General features: G+C 39.1%; 1 protein-coding gene across 3 annotated transcripts in view; it reads left to right on the forward strand.

Annotated features, from left to right (window-relative positions):
- Positions 1-19,419, forward strand: part of PPFIA2 (PPFI scaffold protein A2) — a 578,892-nt gene that overhangs the window by 536,337 nt on the left and 23,136 nt on the right. For all 3 annotated transcript variants that reach the window (XM_077807711.1, XM_077807712.1, XM_077807713.1), the window contains 2 exons: positions 11,214-11,295; positions 16,334-16,534. In XM_077807711.1, coding sequence (XP_077663837.1) covers positions 11,214-11,295; positions 16,334-16,534 — 283 coding nt within the window. The remainder of the gene's footprint in view (positions 1-11,213; positions 11,296-16,333; positions 16,535-19,419) is intronic.

Below are 19,419 nucleotides of genomic sequence, written 5' to 3' on the forward strand. Positions count from 1 at the left end.
ACAAGGAGTAATGGTCTCAAGTTGCAGCGGGGGAGGTTTAGGTTGGATATTAGGAAAAACTTTTTCACTAGGAGGGTGGTGAAACACTGGAATGCGTTACCTAGGGAGGGGGTGGAATCTCCTTCCTTAGATATTTTTAAGGTCAGGCTTGACAAAGCCCTGGCTGGGATTATTTCGTTGGGGATTGGTCCTGTTTTGAGCAGGCAGTTAGACTAGATGACCTCCTGAGGTCCCTTCCAACCCTGATATTCTATGATTCATTAAAATGGGGATAAAAAGTTTTTTTAGGAAAATTAGAGAGCTAAAATTTAAGGACCCAGAGTTTCTGTAGAGTAGGAGGGCATGAGAAAGCCAATTTATCTTTCTTTATTCTCTGTCTGGCTCAGGGGGCAGGTTAGAGCAGCCTGACACTCGTTGTTAGGGGGCTTATTCCTTCACCCACTTACTTCCCTGGTCCTTCTCGCATGAACAGAGAGCAACAATACCCGAAGTCCAAAGGTGCAAACAATTCGATGTTTATTGGGGTGAACTTCCAGCAAGCATGATTCCAGTTTCCTTCCTTAGTATCCTCCTTCCCAGCTCTGACACCACAGAGCCTTACACCTGTGTCCCTGTTCCCATTCCTACCCTTAGCCAAACATGATTCCAACTTCCTTACTCCCATTCCCTGTTCCCATTTCCCCCTTTAGCAAAACATGATTCCAATTTTCTTACCCCCATTCCCTGTTCCCATCTCTCTCACCGACATGCCCATGCCCACACCCACCCACACCCACACCCAGTCACTTCCTCATTGACTACAGATTATATAGTAAAACTTGAGTTCTGCTTAGCTGTACCTTAACCAATCATTTTCCTGAAATTTAACTAACCAATCCTAACATATTGTAACATGATTATGTAACCAATTATATCCCACCACCTTAATTAGTTTACACCCAGCAAAATTAATTATACAGCAGACAGGAACAATCACAGGACCAGACAGAGATTATACAGACAAACAATAGCAAAGTGGAAACTATAATGACAAGACAATACAGAAGTGAGGGTTTCACATCCCAGCTATTGATAAGTGAGTTCTTGCCAGACAGGATGCTATCAAACTAAGTTTCCTTTTACATTTTCTAGGCACTTCCCTTTCTCTGGAGGTGATAGGAACTATCAGGACAGGATTGTATTCCTAACAGACGAATAGCACCTTATTTCAGTGTGACTAGTTTGGAATGTGAGGATGTGACCGTTCGCTTCCCAGCTTATGGCTGCCTCTGCTGCTTAGCCAAAGGCCTTAGCCTAAGAACAGGGCCTCAGACTGTCACAGTAAGAGAAGGCCCTTACACCAGCAGACAGTGATTTTGATTCTTTCTTTTATATCTCTATCACTAGCCAAGTGATAAGAATACACCTAAATTCTTAAAGTACAGGCCTTTGCAGACAGGCCTGAATATCTATATCCTAACACTCGTCTAGCCTCCCCTAGCATAGGGAATGTGCTATGCTGCCTTTGGATACTGGGAACTTCACCCCCGTAGGGTTATCTCCAGCTAGAGATTTAAGATCAGTCCTCACAGAGTATATCAATGCAGAAAATCTTCTCCCAAATGTTACAATTCATGACTCTACTTTCAAGTCTAATGGTGTGTCCATTAATTTAAGAGTTGTACAAATATGTATTTATTTCTCTATTTCCGTCACCCACTTTATTCCTCCTCCCCATCTGTCTGTCCTCTGGCCCCAAAACTCTCCATACCTCACTCTTTTGTCATTTACTCCCACTTTCTTCCCATTTTTCTCCTTCTCTTGCCCATCCTCTCTCTCCACCACACACACACACACACACACACACACACACACACTGGAAACAAAAACTTTATTTCTTGGCCTCTTCCCCCTTCCTGATTACTGTGTGTTTTGTCCGACCTCATCACCAGCTGCCCAGGCTCAATCAGAGCACGGGTTCATCAGGCCAGACTTTTCTTCACTTATATTTTCCAAGCAGTTTTACAGCACACCTTTCTTTTGACCTGTGTAAGGGTTTTTTCGAAATACAGTATTGTAAGATTGCTTAGATGTTATTCAGGCATGTGACACGGGATCTCCCTTTCTTTACTGAATGACAATCATAAGATACAGATGGTATGCTGGGGAAATTATATTACCAATGGTGGCATCCTGACTCTGTAATAGACACCTTTAGAAATTATGTTGGCGGCACATGGTTAGCTCCTGGGCTTTCTGCATGTTTAGCGGACTTATTGGCTAGTGGGCAATGTCATTCATCCAGAAACTATTTTTATTACCCTGCTTTTAATTCTGTATAACTTTAAACGCTTGTGTCAACAGGAAAATAAACTCAAATTTCTGGTGTGATTGGTGAACAGTCCTTTTAGTGATATTTCTCTGTCCATGTTTTTTGGAGAATCGTAGCTGTTTTACAACCATACACAACTCAGCAAGCTCTTTTATATAGTGTCATTATGAACTGGAAGTAAAATTCCATTACCTTAGTAAGGGGTCAGATGCTGCTATCCTTACACTGAGTAACACCTTACATAGAATGCAAAACTGCTTAAATCAGTATGACAACTCGTCTCACACCAATCAGACTAGTCACAGAGTTACATACTACTCAGCATGAGTAAGGATAGCACAATCCATCCCTAAGTGATGCTGACATTTCCTGTAATGTTTCAGAAAACACAACTTAGACCATTTTATTTTGGGGGCTTTTTGATGTAATAGGCAAGAAAGCAAATCCTGGTTCACCCTTTGCTGTGTATTTTCTGTGTGTGTGGTTGGAGATTCTTCCGTGGTAATTTGCTTAGTGGCTAAATCCACATTGTTTGTATATAAATGTGTTTGTGTGAAAAACACTAATCAAAATATACATAACATTCCATTGCACAAAAGGTTATGAATGATGAAAGCTGGGACAACTTGCATTTGTTTGTGAATAGTATCCAACATGTGCTGTGTTGTCAGACCTTCTGGCTCTAACATTTATTGTAGGTCTGTTGTGCTAAGAGGTTTCTAATAAGTAACAGACGCCAATTTAATTATAACCTGCTATTATCTCAGTTTAAAAATCATACAGGAGCGTGTATCTTTTTAAATAAATTAGTGGAAGGTCTGTTTCATAGTGAGATTTGCCATATTTGTGATTGTGCTCTCATTTTATCTGTCCTGATTTTTTTAATGGATTGACATATATTCATTAATGTTTGTATGCTTTTCTTTTCCATCCATCTCTCTTCATCTCATGAAAAGCACATCTGGGTAAGTTAAATCACATTGGCTGCTGAACATGTTCATTTTCAGCACCATGTTTTCTTTTCTTTTTTTCTTTTCCTTTTTCAATTATATAACCAGACCTATGCAGAGCACTAACCCCAAGCCAAATGTTCAGGGTATTCTAAAACTTTATAATAATTGAACGCACAATATTTCTCTTTTCTTCACAAATTCAGGACTTGATCCTGAAGCCCTTACTCTTATGAGTCTACACTGGGGATAATGCCAGTCAGTTCTTAAAATAGATTCGCTTCTTGGGTCTACATGCTCTGTATATAGAACAACAATATTTTCATTTTATGCTTATAGAATTTCATGCTTATTTTTCTTTTTCACCAATTCATTTGTTTTAAAAGTATGGAAATTTGTTTTAATTGGCTCTCCTGATTTAAGCTTTAAAATCCTCATCTCCTCCTCTTAGATCAATTGAACAAGTTTTTTGCTTTTCCTGAAACAAACTATTTATGATGCTTATAAAAGAAAATTCTATGCAGAGTACACAAACTCTTAAATATGTATGAACTATGGCTCTTTTAAGATTGGAAGACCAGAAATAAACTTGTAGAGGACAGGAGTTACAATTTTAATTTAAAATGTATTACTATGAAATGCTGCTACAAAACCTGATTTAATAAAATTTAATTAACCTGGAAGCTCCAAGGGTCTCTAATAATATCTAGTAAACTTTATACTAGATTGCAAGGTGATCTATTAGGCAAGTCTGTTTGGTTCATTACTGTTTTTATTATATTTTAATAGTAATGCTCTGCTGCTCTAATTTAAAGTTATGGTCTTTATTTTTTATGGCTATTCAGCATTCCAGAATATGCCTCTGTTTGCATAATGTATGCTTTCAGAAAAGCAATAATGCCCTTCTGCTTCCAGAACATGCACTAATATACAGCAATTACAGCAATATTTAAAAATTCTGTCCATAACTATGTTACTTATGCTCATATTAAATGAATAATAAAACTTCCCTTGCCTTTTGTATTTAAACCCTTTTTATTTATTGCTTCAATCATTACTTACATTTACCTGTTTCAATATTTCAATTATTCTCCCCTGAAAACTCTTTTAAAGTTAACTGGAAAAAGTTTTGCAAAGACCATTCCCAGTCCACCTATTATATAAAGTAATACATATATATATGCATATACATAGAAAAGATGACTACATTATTTAAAGTCAGGGTCAGCCTAAGGGCAAGAGTTTGAAGAACTAACTTAATTTTTAATTAAGGATTGTATTTAAAACACATACAGACCCTTTTAAAAGAGATTATATATGTATATGGCAATGACAAGTTTGCTTCTAGTTCCTTTTAAATCAATAGTGGCTAAGAAATACCAATACAGAGAAATGAAAAATTCCTTCTGCTAATAGCATCTGTCCAAAGCCTTACGAGTTCAATGGAAAGACTCTTGCCTGATTCCAAAGGGCTTTGAATCCAAGACACTAGTTCCTGGACATTTGTCTGTTTCAATTATTTGAATATTATTTTTCCATAGAGAATCAATTGTGTTTACACCTTGGTTTGAAATCCTCAAGTTGCTCACATTGAATGTCATCTTCTATCTATCTTAATTTACAGAAATCTAGTATGTATAAAGGCTGGTTGTAATTTGGGAAATATTTCTACTTAAAAAATACAATAATTAACCATTCCATTTACATTACTTAGTGTTAAATAATAATAAAGGAAATAATGACAATAAAGGGAATCTGTTGCATTTTGTCTTCAACGTAACATTTTGACTTGCAGGCAATATCTTTATTAGAAAACTTTTATGCACAACATTTCATGGGAATTAGCTTCTCTGTCTACAAGCCAGCGTTTCTAAGTGAGAACTACTAGTACCATACTATTAAAATGTTGTTACTTCTTATTTTAACATGCCTCATTATGAACTTGCCTCACATTTGCTATTGAATTTTAATTAAGAGCCATTATAATTGGTATTACTGAGAACTGAACATGTGAAATCAACTGGAACTATCTAATCACACTATTATTTTACAGAAGTATGGAGCTGTGTGTTGAAATTCAAGCTTCATCATGGAAGTGTTTAGACTATGTATTATAGTTCCTGCACATGAAGTTAGGTGTCAGTCATTTTGAGCAGCTATTTATTGTTCACCTCATTAGGTGAGCCTCGCTTTTGTGACAGTTGTAAACAAGATCAAGCTAGAGATTTTGTTTTTAATCCAGATTTTAATATTTTCCTACAGAGAGGTCAATGAGTGATTCTCAACCTTTTTTCATTTTTGGTTCCTAAAAAAATTTAAATGGAGTTGTGGATCCCTTTGGAAATCTTAGACTTAGTCTGCTGACCCCCTAGGAGACTGCAGACCACAGGGTGAAGAGCACTGTTATTTGGCAACAACAACCTTTTGTGGACCCCCTCTATGGACCAGAGGTTGAAAACCACTGCCCTAACTCTCAGGTTGTCCAGAACATTCATAGTCAGCACTGATCTCTTCGGTTTTATCTCTCCCCTGACAGCACAACTCCCATATTGTCCACTCTGGCCACCGCTCCCTTTAGAGGAGTTTCAAAGTGCTGAATGGCAACCCTAATATAATGATGTTGAGTGGGTTACCATAATCGTATGCTAAACAGTCCCACGGGGCTCTGGGGAGGATCAGAATAGGGAGAACAGCCCAGCACAATAGTGCCCCTCTGAAGTAGTTTCCTTGGGATTAGGGAAGAGAGGTCAATGTTGGAGGGAACCAGCACTTCCATGTCACCACCATTCTGTGCCAGCCAGCCCAGACACACCTGACTGTGCCCCTCTCTAATTGCACCAATGGTGAGGATACCCGGTTGTATCATGTCCTCTTTCTAAACTGTTAGATTAACAGAAGAGTCATCCTAGCTTTGGACAGAGGCTAACTAAAGTCCACTTTCATATAATTTCCTTAGCTTGCAACATCTATCTAGGGCAGTAGAAGATAGTTAACAATGCAATAATAAAATATTTGGATAATGGCAAAGAGGGCACACTTATAAAATTTGTGGACAATATCAACTTGAAAGGGTTGGAAGAGCTTTGGAGGACAGGATTAGAATTCAAAATTATCTTGACAAACTGTCAAAATGGTCTGAAATACATAGGGTGAAATTCAGTAAGGACAAATGCAAAGAACTACACTTAGGAAGGAATAATCAGCTGCACAAATACAAAATGGGAAATGACTACCTAGGAAGGAGTACTGCTGAAGGAGATCTGGGGGTTGTAGTGGATCACAAATTAAGTATAGTCAGCAGTGTAATACAGTTGCAAAACAACAAATGTCCTTCTGTGATGTATTCATAGGGGTGTTGTAAGCAAGACATGAGAAGTAGTTCTTCCGCTTTGCTCAGCATTGATAAGCCTCAACTGACGTACTGTGTCCTTTGGGAAAGATGTGGACAAATTTGAGTAGGTCCAGAGGAGAGCAATAAACATGGATTAAAGGCCTAGAAAAAATGACCTACAAGGAAAGATTGAAAAAACTGGGTTTGTTTTGTGTGAAGAAGAGAAGACTGAGAGGGGACATGATAACAGTCTTCAAATACATAAAAGGATGTTATAAAGAGCAGGGTGATAAATTGTTCTCCTTATCCACTGAGGACAGGAAGTAATGGGCATAAATTGCAGCAAGGGAGATTTAGGTTAGATACTAGGAAAAACTACCCAACCATAAGGCTCATTAAGCACGGGAACAAATTACCTAAGGAGGTTGTGGAAATCTTTGTCATTTGGAGGTTTTTAAGAGCAGGTTAGAGAAACTCTTCTCAGCAATGCTGTAAATAATACTTAGTCCTTTGTCAGTGCAGGGGACTGGACTAGATGACCGTCAAGGTCCCAGTCCTATATTCATATTACAGTTACTCCCACAGTTACTCCCTTAAATAAAGGGGATTTTATTCTTAAATAATATCTAAAAATATTGATTCATTTTGTAATCATTCCAGTGCTTGCAAACCCTTTTAGAGAATATCTGCAAACTACCTCTTTCAGTAAAGTCTAATTAATGTCAATTCTCCTTACCATATTGGTTGCATATGTTGCCAAAAATTAGATAGGAAAGCAAGGAAAGTCCTGTATCTGCCTAAAGATACAAACGAAGTCACACAGTGTATAGTGCTTTCTCTGACATCTGCCAGCTCCTCCCCAGCTTTCAGGTTAGGGAGGGGAACACTACATTTCGCCCCACCAACTGTAAGCCCCAGCAGAGGGAAACAGTCTGAGGCTGTTATTAATGCAGCTGAGCACACTCTCTGCTCCTCCCCTAATGATCAGTCTCTTAGCTAGGCAGGGAGGAGGCAGCTGCAGTTGTAGCTTCCTGTAACCAGGGTCCTCTCTGTCCATCTGCGTAGCAAGCAGTAGGCTACCCTCTGGAGCCACAGGCCCCTTCCTCTCAGTCACTAATTTGGGGGGTTTACTTAGGATAACTTCATGGCCTCATAAATTACTTTGATGAAGTGTAGTGAATAATTTTTTCTCCAAAAATGGCTTCGAAATTTATAGCTGTTATTACCCTGGTGTTAGGAAAACTACACACAATTTTAGCCATTTCCACATTGCTGTAATGAAAAATTACAGATTCATTTGAAAATTATCTGATTCTTTTTGCAAGGAGTTTATACTGTAAAATAAACTAGCATATTCTCCAGTGAAAACCCCTTTAATGAGATTCAGAGATTGTAAAGCCATCAGCTAGTGTGACCTCCTGTAAAACACAATTTTGGTTCTAGCATCTTGATTTTGATTTTTTTAAAACTTGTCTTTGAAATAGCCAAGGAATTTTCGTTTGAAAATTTGTTGCAGACCTTACAATCGCAGCAGAAGAGTCATATTATTCATAAGTACTGGAAGTTGCTATTTTAGTCATATTAACTTTATTCATTATATTTACTTTTTATCAAAATTATACATAGTTTATTAATTAACTTGCTTCATACATTCATTTTTGTAACCCATTCTAACAAAGTGTGGATCTTTGTCCCCCTCTAGTGGCTGATTCATATAATAGGATAAAAGTCTGCTACAGCTATCGCCTAAGAAATTACTGCCTTTAGATGGAGTAATAGAGGCTCTGTTTTTAGTTCTGCAGATCCAAGGTTCAAGCTCTGTGACATAATTTATAATTTCATATTATATAATATAAAATCATATATATTTTTAAACTACAGGTTTTTGGTTTTTTTTAAATGGGAAATTCAACTTAAATAAAATTTGCACTTCATGATTTGTAGGCAAAACTATAACGGAAAAGGAAATTATTATGTGAGCTTTTAAATATAAATTTAAATCCTTCTAAAAAATTAAATAAATAAAAATCTCTTTAAGATCCCAAATCATTAAGTGAGGCTTTGGTCTTGTGCGGACACTCTGCCCAAGGATTAATTTCACCCTAGTACAATATTTGACTGAATAATAGATTTTAAAATTACAATTAAAATTATTTATAATAATTTTCCTCCCTCACCTGCTGTGCCTTCCAAGAACCTCAGGATTATGTGTGATGTCACTGATAGCAGTAGCCAGCAGTAAGAGAAATTCATGTTTTGGCCTGTTCTGTTCAGCCAAAAGCAGCGTCCAGAGCTGCTCTCCCATAAGTACTGCCACGAGTCTGGCTGACCATGCAACTATAGAGGCTCTTCACTACTCCAAGGGAGAACAGCTCCCTCAGAAGCAGCAGCATAATGCTCAGCTAAGAGCCCAAACCTGACTCCAGTCTGATTACCGTATGGCAACTGAGCTCATGGGAATCACACCAGAGATATACTGAACATGCTCAATACTTTCTCTGATATTCCAGGCTGGAGGAAGTCAGTTGTTCAGGGGAAAGACATTGTAAAGGGGCTCTGGAGCCTAAAGATTATGTCTCCTTTGCTGGCACTTCAATTCCAGAGTTCAGCCATGGGTTTGAAAAGAGATCTAACAAGCCCAAATTTGCCTCCTGGACCGAAGTTCCCCCCAACTCACATACCGCTGAGCACTGAGGAAGCTCACACTGATGATGGGGAGATGGGTGGTTGAGTGATCTCGTACTCCAATTATTGGGTAGAACCTGTGCAACAGCAGTGTGGTAGAGAGGGGCACTCCATCCTCTTTGGGAAATTGGAGCAGGAAACCCTTACTAACACCATCCTTACACACCAAGCAGTTAAGTGACTTTTTTACTGATAGTTTTGGACTCCTTGGCCCAGCTCCCCAGGTCTCCTCGGCCTAGCTGGGATTCAGGAAGAGGACATGGATAGCAAGTGGCAGTTATATAACCAGTTTCCTACGAGCAGCTGCAAAACTCTCTGCAGCAGGGGATAGTGTGTGTGCTGAGAGGGAAGCTTAGATGATTTTGGTTGAAAAGTGTTGTCAGATGTCAGTGTGTTAACTACAGATATAGGAGAAATACAGAAACCTGAGGCAGTTGTAGGGCCAGATTTTCAAAAATGGACTCTTCTTATGGATGCAAAATAATTTAGGGAATTTAGGTATCTAAGCGGCTGATTGCACCTATAAACTCTGACCTTTGGGTATCTAAAAATCTTGCATTGTACCTGAAAGTTGTCATTTAGGAAATTAAACAGTTCCATAGAACTGAAGGTATAAATTTGGAAAGGACTGTGGCATAAGTAGTTTGTGTTCTTCACTGCTGGACAACTTGATTCAAATCAAAATTAGATTATCAGGACAAAGGGGTGTGCAGGTCTTAATCAGTCTTTCTCCTCTTCTACTAGAGCCAAATCCTGAAACTCTCACTCACTAGCATCTAACTGCAAGAGTGGTCTCATTGATTACAGTGGAGCAGTTTACAGAGTAAGAGAATATTCACTAGGAGCACAAGTAACAGAATCGGACCCTTCATGGTTTGGGAACCCCAAGTTTATTTCTTTAAAAAAACAGAGTAATTCTCTCGCCTTTATCTCTGCTTCATTGTGCCACAGTTTTTCAAGAGCACTATGTGAAGGGCTACTAAGGCAAAGAAGCGTTGTTGAGGGATCTCTGAATCACACAGGCAGCCAAGAATAAAGGACAAGGAAGCAAAATCAATATTATAACTCTACATTGCCTTTCTTATGAGGTGTTGTCAGCAAATTTTAATGTTACATTAACATAGTCCTCATCTATTTGTTTCCGTTACTGCTGAGAACCTGCCTTCTGTGCTCCTCTCAGTGGGAGGCAGACAGAAATACTTTGGTTAATAAGAAACTGGTTTTAGAGGGGCTACGTGATCAATTCTGTGCCCCTGAAATATCCTGTCATTCCTTTCGCCTGTGCAAAAGGATTTTTTTGTGTGCTTGATCAAATTATTTAATATGGGTGAAATGGAAAGCTAGCATTTTCCGGGTATTTTAATCAATTTAAAATGTATATAATCTGTACGATATTCAATATCGTTATATTAAATGTGATGTTACACTCTTTGTTTTAAAAGCTGCAAAAGCCAAATTCTTACTGTGGATTGACGTGTTCCACAATCTTTGAAGTCCAGAGGAGATGGCAGGTGCAGAATTTGGATCTATAGCTGGCCAGCTTTGTAATGATTCACATATCGTCTATAAATTATCACAATGCCTATCCAATGAATTGTGTCAAAACATGTAACAACATTGTGTAATAGATGTCTGCTCTATGGTTTATTTCTATATGCAATCCAGAAATGTTGAAAATTAAAATACAAAAGTATTTCCTTTACATGTTAGGCATTATCAAAGGAGTCCTGGAACAGAAAGAGAAAAAAGTTTGGGATAGAGAAAGGAATATGTTCAAAAAAGGAAAGGAACTGCTTTTACTTAGGCTTAAATACTTTAACGAGGTTATCGGTATAAATGAGGAGAGTTATTGTGCTGCATTAGCCTTGGAAGTATAAGTGCATCTCTGCTGTCCCAGGTACTGCCACCTACTTAACACTGTATGATGCATTTTTAGGCATGAACTTCTGGAAGAAGCTCGGAGAAAGGGATTGCCTTTTGCACAGTGGGACGGGCCTACAGTGGTTGCGTGGCTGGAGGTAAGTGTTAAGAGGAGAACTTGGAAACATGGATCTTATTCACAGAACTTCTGTATTTATGTTACCCTCCCAAACTCTGAGAGACAGTACTTGGAAAGAACGTTTGAATGTTTCCTTTTCTTACTTTCTATTAGCTGTAGCATTGTTGCCAGCTGCAGGTGGGTAAAGTGTGAGGGGCTGAGACAGAAGCTGCTGAGAGGGAGATAGAGGCAAGATGGAAAGAATGGGGGCAAAAAAGGTTTATTACCTCTGGAGAATGCTACCCTAGAGAAACTGCAGTTGAACACTGGGTTCCTGAGTCTCAATATTCCTCTGCTGTCAGCGAATGTCTAGGAAACCCACTGGATGAGTGTGTCTGTCTCTCTTATTTCCCCCAGTGGCAGACATGTGTAGACTGTAGAGGATCATACCCTCACAAATAGTATGTGGTCATATAATTTAAAGACTTTTCATAATGCATAAGTACAAGGAGGGCAAATTAAGGCAACCTTAATATTGGCATTTCCTAAATTTTCATTGCTTGACTGTCATCTTAGTGTTCTTTAAACATAGCTATTTGGTGTGTAATTTTTGTATGTATAGCTTGGATAAATCTTAAGAACTGTGAGGTTCCTTAACCAATGCTTAACCAAGTGTCTCAATCTTGATCTGCATGTTCCTTGCTTGGAACAAAGCGGTATAGGCTTCTCAGAGATGCTATTTGTGTCACACTAAGTGGTTGTTTCTGATGTAGATAAATGTCTGCTACAGAGCTGATTAAGACCTGCACACTCCTTTTTACCCATTAATATAAGTTAAATTTGAATCAAGTTGCACAGAAGTAAACAACTCGAACTTGGGCCACTCTCCTTTCCAAATTGCTGTCTTCTGTTCTAAGGAACTGTTTAAGTTCAAACTAAGTGGAGTGTTTGGCTTGGAGAGAGTCTGAAAAGGAGAAAAATTTAATTTATTTAAAGATTACATGTATAGAAAACATGAGAGAAGATGCATTATGAAGCCATGCATAATTTTTTCATAGTCCTTTGGCTAAGATCAGTTGTGTTGGCAGTTCTATATCTGGGGCCTGGACTCAATCTGCGTACATGTCCCTATTAAACTACACATGGCAATTTAATCTGGGTTTAGACAGTGCTTTAAGACTCAGTCCTGTATGTGTGGTGTGGGGGACTTCAAGGCAGGGACTGTGCATCAAAATGAGACCCCGTCTCTCCCTAAGCTTCTTGATATACCATATTTCAGCACAGCCTGCTCCCCGCAGTGCTCTTTCGTAGACCAGTGTATGGTGGAGAGACAGGGATCCATTTCCTCCCAGACTCTCCCCATCCTCTTTGTAGCACTCTATTCCTTAGGGGACATATGGAGGATCTGACTGAACTCCCTGGGGCACTGGAACTGTGATGGTAGCTGCCCATTATGGGGCCATCTGAGGTATGAGCTATTTGCCCTCCCCCCACCCTCTGTGTACCTGTTCCAATCTGTCTCTTCAGAATGTCTTCATTTTAAAAAACAATGAGTCATATGGCTTTTTCAAATCACTGAACTGCAGCCAGAAGTGTTAGTACTCTTGAAGTGTGGTTTAGGCCTCCATATTGCTGAGAATTTTTATTAATCCTCAACAAGGTTTAGTGCTACGTAACTGGTCCCCTGACAGACTATGATGATGAGCAAGTTACAGTGGTACCAGTGACGAGCCATCATAAAATTTCACTCCTACTGCGGAAAAGGACAGTATGAAACTCAGTGACATCCAAGAGTAAAGTCTGTGACTGTCTATTTTTGTGCAAAATTTCCAGTTTTTACTTGTTGATTTTTAATATGGTAAAAATAAGAGTTTTCATAAGATTTGAGAACAGTTTGGTGATATTTTCATTCGTTTTGAAAAATCCTGCATTAGCGGATGTTGTGATGTTTGACAGAATATCGTATTAGGTCTACATCTGAAGCAAATACTGGAGGGAGAGGAGGAATCTTGCCATTTTGCTTTTTCATATCGCCTATTCTAATGGAACATGCCAAGTAATCCTTACAGATAGCTGCCTCCCTGGATCATCCTTTGAAGCATCAGCAGTTTTAGTGGCATATAGGTATTGTAGTTCAGTGCACTACAGATTGGTACCAGGGACAACGCTGCCCAAAAGGATGCAAAAGGGCACTCCATCAGCCTCAGGGAGTTGGAGGAAATTCCAAAAGGATAAGATGTTGTACCCAAGTCTGCACCTATGGAAAAATAAGTTCTCTCCATACTGAGCATTTTTTAACTCTTTGTAGATCCTGGGGTTCCCCCATCGTATGAAATTTATCACACGGTACACATTTCCAACTTGATGATTTAGGTCTAATGTTGAGTATTTCATCGCACTGTAGAAGATTGTTAAATCAGACACACTTCTACCTGTCCAGGTGCATGTGGATTAACCAATGCCATGTTTTAAAAAGTTTCCATGCCTACAATTTCTCTCTTGGTAAAACAGCTTCTAATACCCAAAGACACTGGAGAGGATTTAGACTTACATTTTCAAAATTATATGTTAATTTTGAATGTTCAACTAGAGACACATAGAACATGATTTTTCAGAGGTATGGAGCCTGCGAAGCTCCCATTTACGTCAGATAGAGCTGCAGAGGCTTAGCACCTGTGAAAATATTTCTAGTTCAAACAGGAATTGTTCTAGGGCAAACAGGAATTATTTTAGGGAAGTTCTATGGCCTGTGTTAGGCAAGAGATCAGACTAATTCACAGTGGACACTTCTGGCCTTGGAATCTATTAATCTATGAAAAATCAAGACCTGGTCTCCTGAACTGGACACCCAAAATTAGTGAACACTCTTGAAAATGTAAGCCTTAATTGGTACGGTATTATGGGTGCTCAGCAGGCGTTCAGTTCCATGCCGATGGGTGTGGTATAGGAAACAGAATAAAAAATAATGTTTGTACACTACCACTAGCTAACTCTTTAATTTGACATGTGCTTTCTGACACCTTATATTTGAAAAGTACATCATATTTCATTTTAATATAGAAAAGTGTACTAAATATCTATCATGAAATGTGTGTGTGTACACACATTTGTAGAAGTAAAAAGCCCCTGAGTGTCCTATAAGGCAATAAACAAAGCATAGTTGTCAGGTTTTAGTTGTTGTTTTGTTAAACTTTGGGACAAATTTGGAAACATGGGAGTCTATGACTAGACTGGAAAATATGTGCATGCAAAATATGTTGCCTATGGAATACCTGATTTTGGACATGCAAAAGGGCCTTTGCACACATGAATTGGTGAGTATTTGTAGCCTCTTACAAATTATGTGCTATGGAAAGTTAAGCTCATGCATATTTTTAGGACCAGGGCTTTTAGTGTGTGTATAATTTCTGTGGCATAATTTAGGTATTTTTCAAAATTTGGCCTTTCAGTTCATTTCTGAAAACACATGCAAAATGCAAACTAGATACCATTAACTTGGGTTTGAATAGAGACTGGGAGTAGCTGGGTCATTCCACATATTGAATCTATTTCCTTAAGTTAAGTATCCTCACACCTTCTTGTCAACTGTCTAATTGGGCCATCTTGATTATCACTACAAAAGTTTTTTTCTCCTGATGATAAGAGCTCATCTTAACTAATTAGCCTCTCACAGTTTGTATGGTAACTTCCAACTTATCTGTATGTGTGTATATATATATATATCTTACTATATGTTCCATTCTATGCATCCGATGAAGTGGGCTGTAGCCCATGAAAGCTTATACTCTAATAAATTTGTTAGTCTCTAAGGTACCACAAGTACTCCTGTTCTTCATGTAATAACAGGGACTTTAATGAACAATGGCTGTCATTAGCCTTCAATAATTAATCATATGGTATTTTGGGGGGGGGGGCAGGGTGTTTATAGAAATGATGTAAAACATTAGAAAAGAAAACATTTGACCAATTGAAAACAAACCATGCCCCCATCATAAAAAGCTATAGTGGGCCTCAATTTTTAGATGTCCAACTTGTGACACCTTAATGAGGCCTGATTTTCAGAAAGTGCTGAGCATCTGTGCTCTGCAATCAGGCCCCTTTAACTTTTTCAAGTTGGGCACCCAAAATTACTAATCACTTCTGAAAATGTTGGCAAGTTATGTCTTTTGGTCCTGCTTCTGCACATTTCATTAGAATTGAATGTATTGCATACTGTGACGAGGAGCTGCCGGGTTCAGGGGGAGTTGGAGAAACAGTGTTTTGGGGCATTCACATATGTATATATTGCAGATGGAATTCTTTCCTGTGGATGAGAAGATCTGGGTATTCTTGCAATCATAATAAGGTGACACAGCAGGCACTGTGTTTCTGTGTACCTAGAAGAATGCAAAACAGTTGAGCACAGTTCAGTCATATGGTCAGTTTGTGCTCATAAGAGGGTCAGGAAAAGAATAGTAGGAGTGTTGCAGGCAGGGATTGTGAGTGGCTCTGAAAACGCTCCGAGCTGGAGGTGTAAATTGCAGCTCAAGGAAACATACCTGTGCTAACACTCATTGATCTACCACACTCAAAACAGGGTGTAGCAGCCACGGCTCAAGGGGCTAGCCAACCTGAGTACAACCCATCCAAGATGCTCGGTAAGTCCTCAGGGCAGCTAGCCCTATCCATGGCTCACGCTGTTGTGGGTATACTCAATGTAAAAGCACGCTAGCTCTCATTGAGCTACGGCAGGTTTGTCTCCTCGAGCTGGAAGTGTAGACATACCCTAAGAAACATGCCTGTGTTCGACATTCCTGTTATGGTTATGGAACACTAGAGCGCTAACGTGACATCTCCAGTCGTGCCCAGATCCTGCATCCGAAGCCATTTCACAACGTCAAAATCACTTGTCGATTACACTTATTGCCTGTGCAATGCCTGAATCTGCATGCACAGAAGGGCCTTTCACAAACTGGTGATTTGAGTGCTTGAGCATTACCATAGTACTTCACATGGCAGATGTCTTAATAACTAAACCATGTATGAAATCTCAGAAATTGAGTTCTAGTGTCTTAAACTGGTGACTTTTTTTTCAACAGCTGTGGTTGGGAATGCCTGCATGGTATGTTGCCGCTTGCCGTGCAAATGTGAAGAGTGGAGCCATAATGTCTGCTTTGTCTGATACTGAGATTCAAAGAGAAATTGGAATCAGCAACCCTCTCCATCGCTTAAAGCTCCGACTAGCAATCCAGGAGATGGTATCACTTACAAGTCCATCAGCTCCTCCCACTTCTAGAACAGTGAGTCACATTCAGCTAACTTTCTTTCTCACACTTAACACCATGTCAGAATCCAGAGAAAAAGTTGTGTAGTGCAAACCAAATCAAAATCAGTCTGAATTGTCCTGAAGAGAGTGGAAGTGCCTTTCATTGCTTGTTGATCACTGATAATTTTCTGTAATAAATACATTTTTTAACATTGTGCTTCTGATTAACCTTGAAATTACCTCAGTGATCGATATGAGAAGGGCAAACCTCAAAATGCTCACATGTACTATGCATAGATACCTAATGTTTGGAAACTTACTTGTACTTTTGCAGGTATTTTATTTCCCCCCTTTCTCCAAGTCACATCCTTGCCCCAAATGAACCAGATACTTTTCCTGCCCTGGCTCTTTCCTCCCACAGAACTCTGTTGACACTTCCTCTTTCTACCTTTTTCAGTTAGCCCCCAGCCTGGATCTGCTGTATCCTCCTGCTTATCTTTCCTCCCTAAGAGAAGCAGCAAGAGCATGTGGCTATGTAGTGAGAAGAGGGAAGAGAATAGAGAGTGTTTTATTTTCTGTGTATAATGGTGTGGGTGATGGGAGGAGAGAGAGAAGGCAGGAGAAGAGTGCATCTAGGAGAGAGAATGAAAGTGATGGGAAGAAGCATGTATGAAAGAGAACAAAGGTGAGAAGTGGAAGTGTATTTGAGAGGGTGAGAATCCTGTGTGTGTTATGGTAAGAGTGCGTGTGGAGGTTGGGAGACAGAGAACAAAGGGGCCATGCTGGTGAGGAAAGAAATAAAGAGTGGGAGTTAGGAAGGGAGAGAATCATGAGACAGATGGTGAAGGCTAAGAAATAGATGACTGGAAGTAAGGTGAGAAAGCTGGGCCTAGAAAGAGATATTGGAGGTCAGAGAAAGAGAAAAGGGGCTTGGACAGATGGGAATTGTGCAGAAGAGGTGAAGGGAAAAGTCTGAGAAGTGGAGACCCTGAAGGAAAAAAGGGTAGAAAGAAAGTCAAGAGAGGAAAACAGTAGGCAGCAGGAAAAAGAGATGAAGCAAATGAATCAAAGTGAGAGAAAAGGAGAGAACAGAAAGAAGTGGAAAAGAAATGGAAAAATCTAAGACAACGCTCAAATTTAAGGATAGTACATTATATTAAGAGTGGTTATCTCCCTATGTTGTGTAGTATTGTCCTGTCAGAAAAGGAGAAGCTGACTGAAAATGAAGGAGCCCCAGGGCAGCATGCTGCCTGGGAAGGGGGGACATTAGAATACTAACACTTTCACTTTTCCATTTGGGTACTGAGCCTTGGTTTGGATCAGCATCCAAAAGTCTGGATGCTTATTCAAACCCCTGTATACAAACCTCTTGAGTCTGCAAAGTAAGTTTTGACATTTCTAGAGACTAAGCTATTTTGTAGCCTCTGGTACATGTTAATTTTAGTGAGATGCAAATACAAGCACAGGTTTTTTTTATCTAAAATGTTTCAGGTCTATAAGTGGAAGCTGGGCTGAAATATGGGGACAGAGTTAAGGTGATTTTTAAATGTGCAGTGTAATATATTACACTTGTTCTTTCACTGAAGAGATTGTTTGAACAGTGAGGATATTTGAATATTTCTCTACCTTCTCTTAACTTCCATATTCTTAACTTCTTAATTTCCATATTTTAAATGCTCAATGATAATGAACCGTGTTGCACACAAATTTTAAATGTATTGCTGAGTAACATAATATAAGGAAACAATGGCAGACACAGATCTGAGCAGATGAATTTTATCTGTCATAGTGAAATGTACCTTGAACAAACAATAGTTGTAAGTCGCTGCATGATCAGGTGGCTATAAGACTATTTACAGCACTGTTCAAGTTGGTGCTGTCATGAGGTCATATACAATTCTGTACCACTTGATCTGTACAATCAGTTTTTCTACAGTGTGCCCATCCTGGTGGTTTTTCATCCCTATGATCTAATGTTTAAACATCTTTTAGAGCTTTATGTATGCATTCAAAATATGTCAGCTCTTTCAGTAACTGCTAAGGGCCAAATTCTGTTACTCTTACTTTGAGGAGGACCTTATTCCTCCAGTGAGCTGATTTCTGCTACTCAAAGTGCTCCTCCTGGAAGTGGTACTACCGAAGGTACTACTATCAGTAACCTGGCCCTAAGAATCTGGCATATGTTCTCAAAATCTGATGGCTTTCCTCATTTAAGGATGAATCTTGCTCTCATTGAAGACAATAGCCAAAAAACATAATGACTTAGGGTAAATATTCAAACAAACACACCTAAGTACCATTTTCAAAAGTGGCTTAGGCACTGAGAAGTCTGAGTTTCATTGAAAGTCAAATTTTACCCTAAACATCTCAGTTTCTCTATTCCCATTGCTGAGGCACCTTTAAAAGCTATAGTTACACAGCTCAAGAAAAGCATTGACGTTTACCAGATGAGCTGTCACATTTTCAGGCTAGAAATATTAGGATAGATTGTGCCTTTTGCACTTAGCCCTGAGGGATGGGTGGCATGCAGCTGCACCATGAGTCATAAGTCCCCTGTCCTCTCTCTTTCTCAAGAAGGAAGTTAATTTACTGCAGCCTTTGCCCTTGTGTGCTCAGCCAGCTCTTGCACCCCCTTACTTCCCTGGTTGGTCACCCGGGGGCAAGTCAGAATCTAACCCTTATTAAAAACAATGGAATGAGGGGGAAAAGAGAACATTTTTAAAAGAAATTCTTCAAGAATGTTTGACATACAGAACTGTGGGAAAAGGGATCTTATGTTATATTACAGTGCAACTACAGTATGTGTGCAGAATTTTTAGGCTGGAAATTCATCACCAAATGAGAACTCTCCTCAGGATTCAGTTACCACATAAAAGCTTACATTCACTCTTTGTGTGATATACTTGCTTTAACTAAAAA

The sequence above is a fragment of the Eretmochelys imbricata genome, chromosome 1 (assembly GCF_965152235.1).
Source record: "Eretmochelys imbricata isolate rEreImb1 chromosome 1, rEreImb1.hap1, whole genome shotgun sequence".
Classification (NCBI taxonomy): Eukaryota; Metazoa; Chordata; order Testudines; family Cheloniidae; genus Eretmochelys; species Eretmochelys imbricata.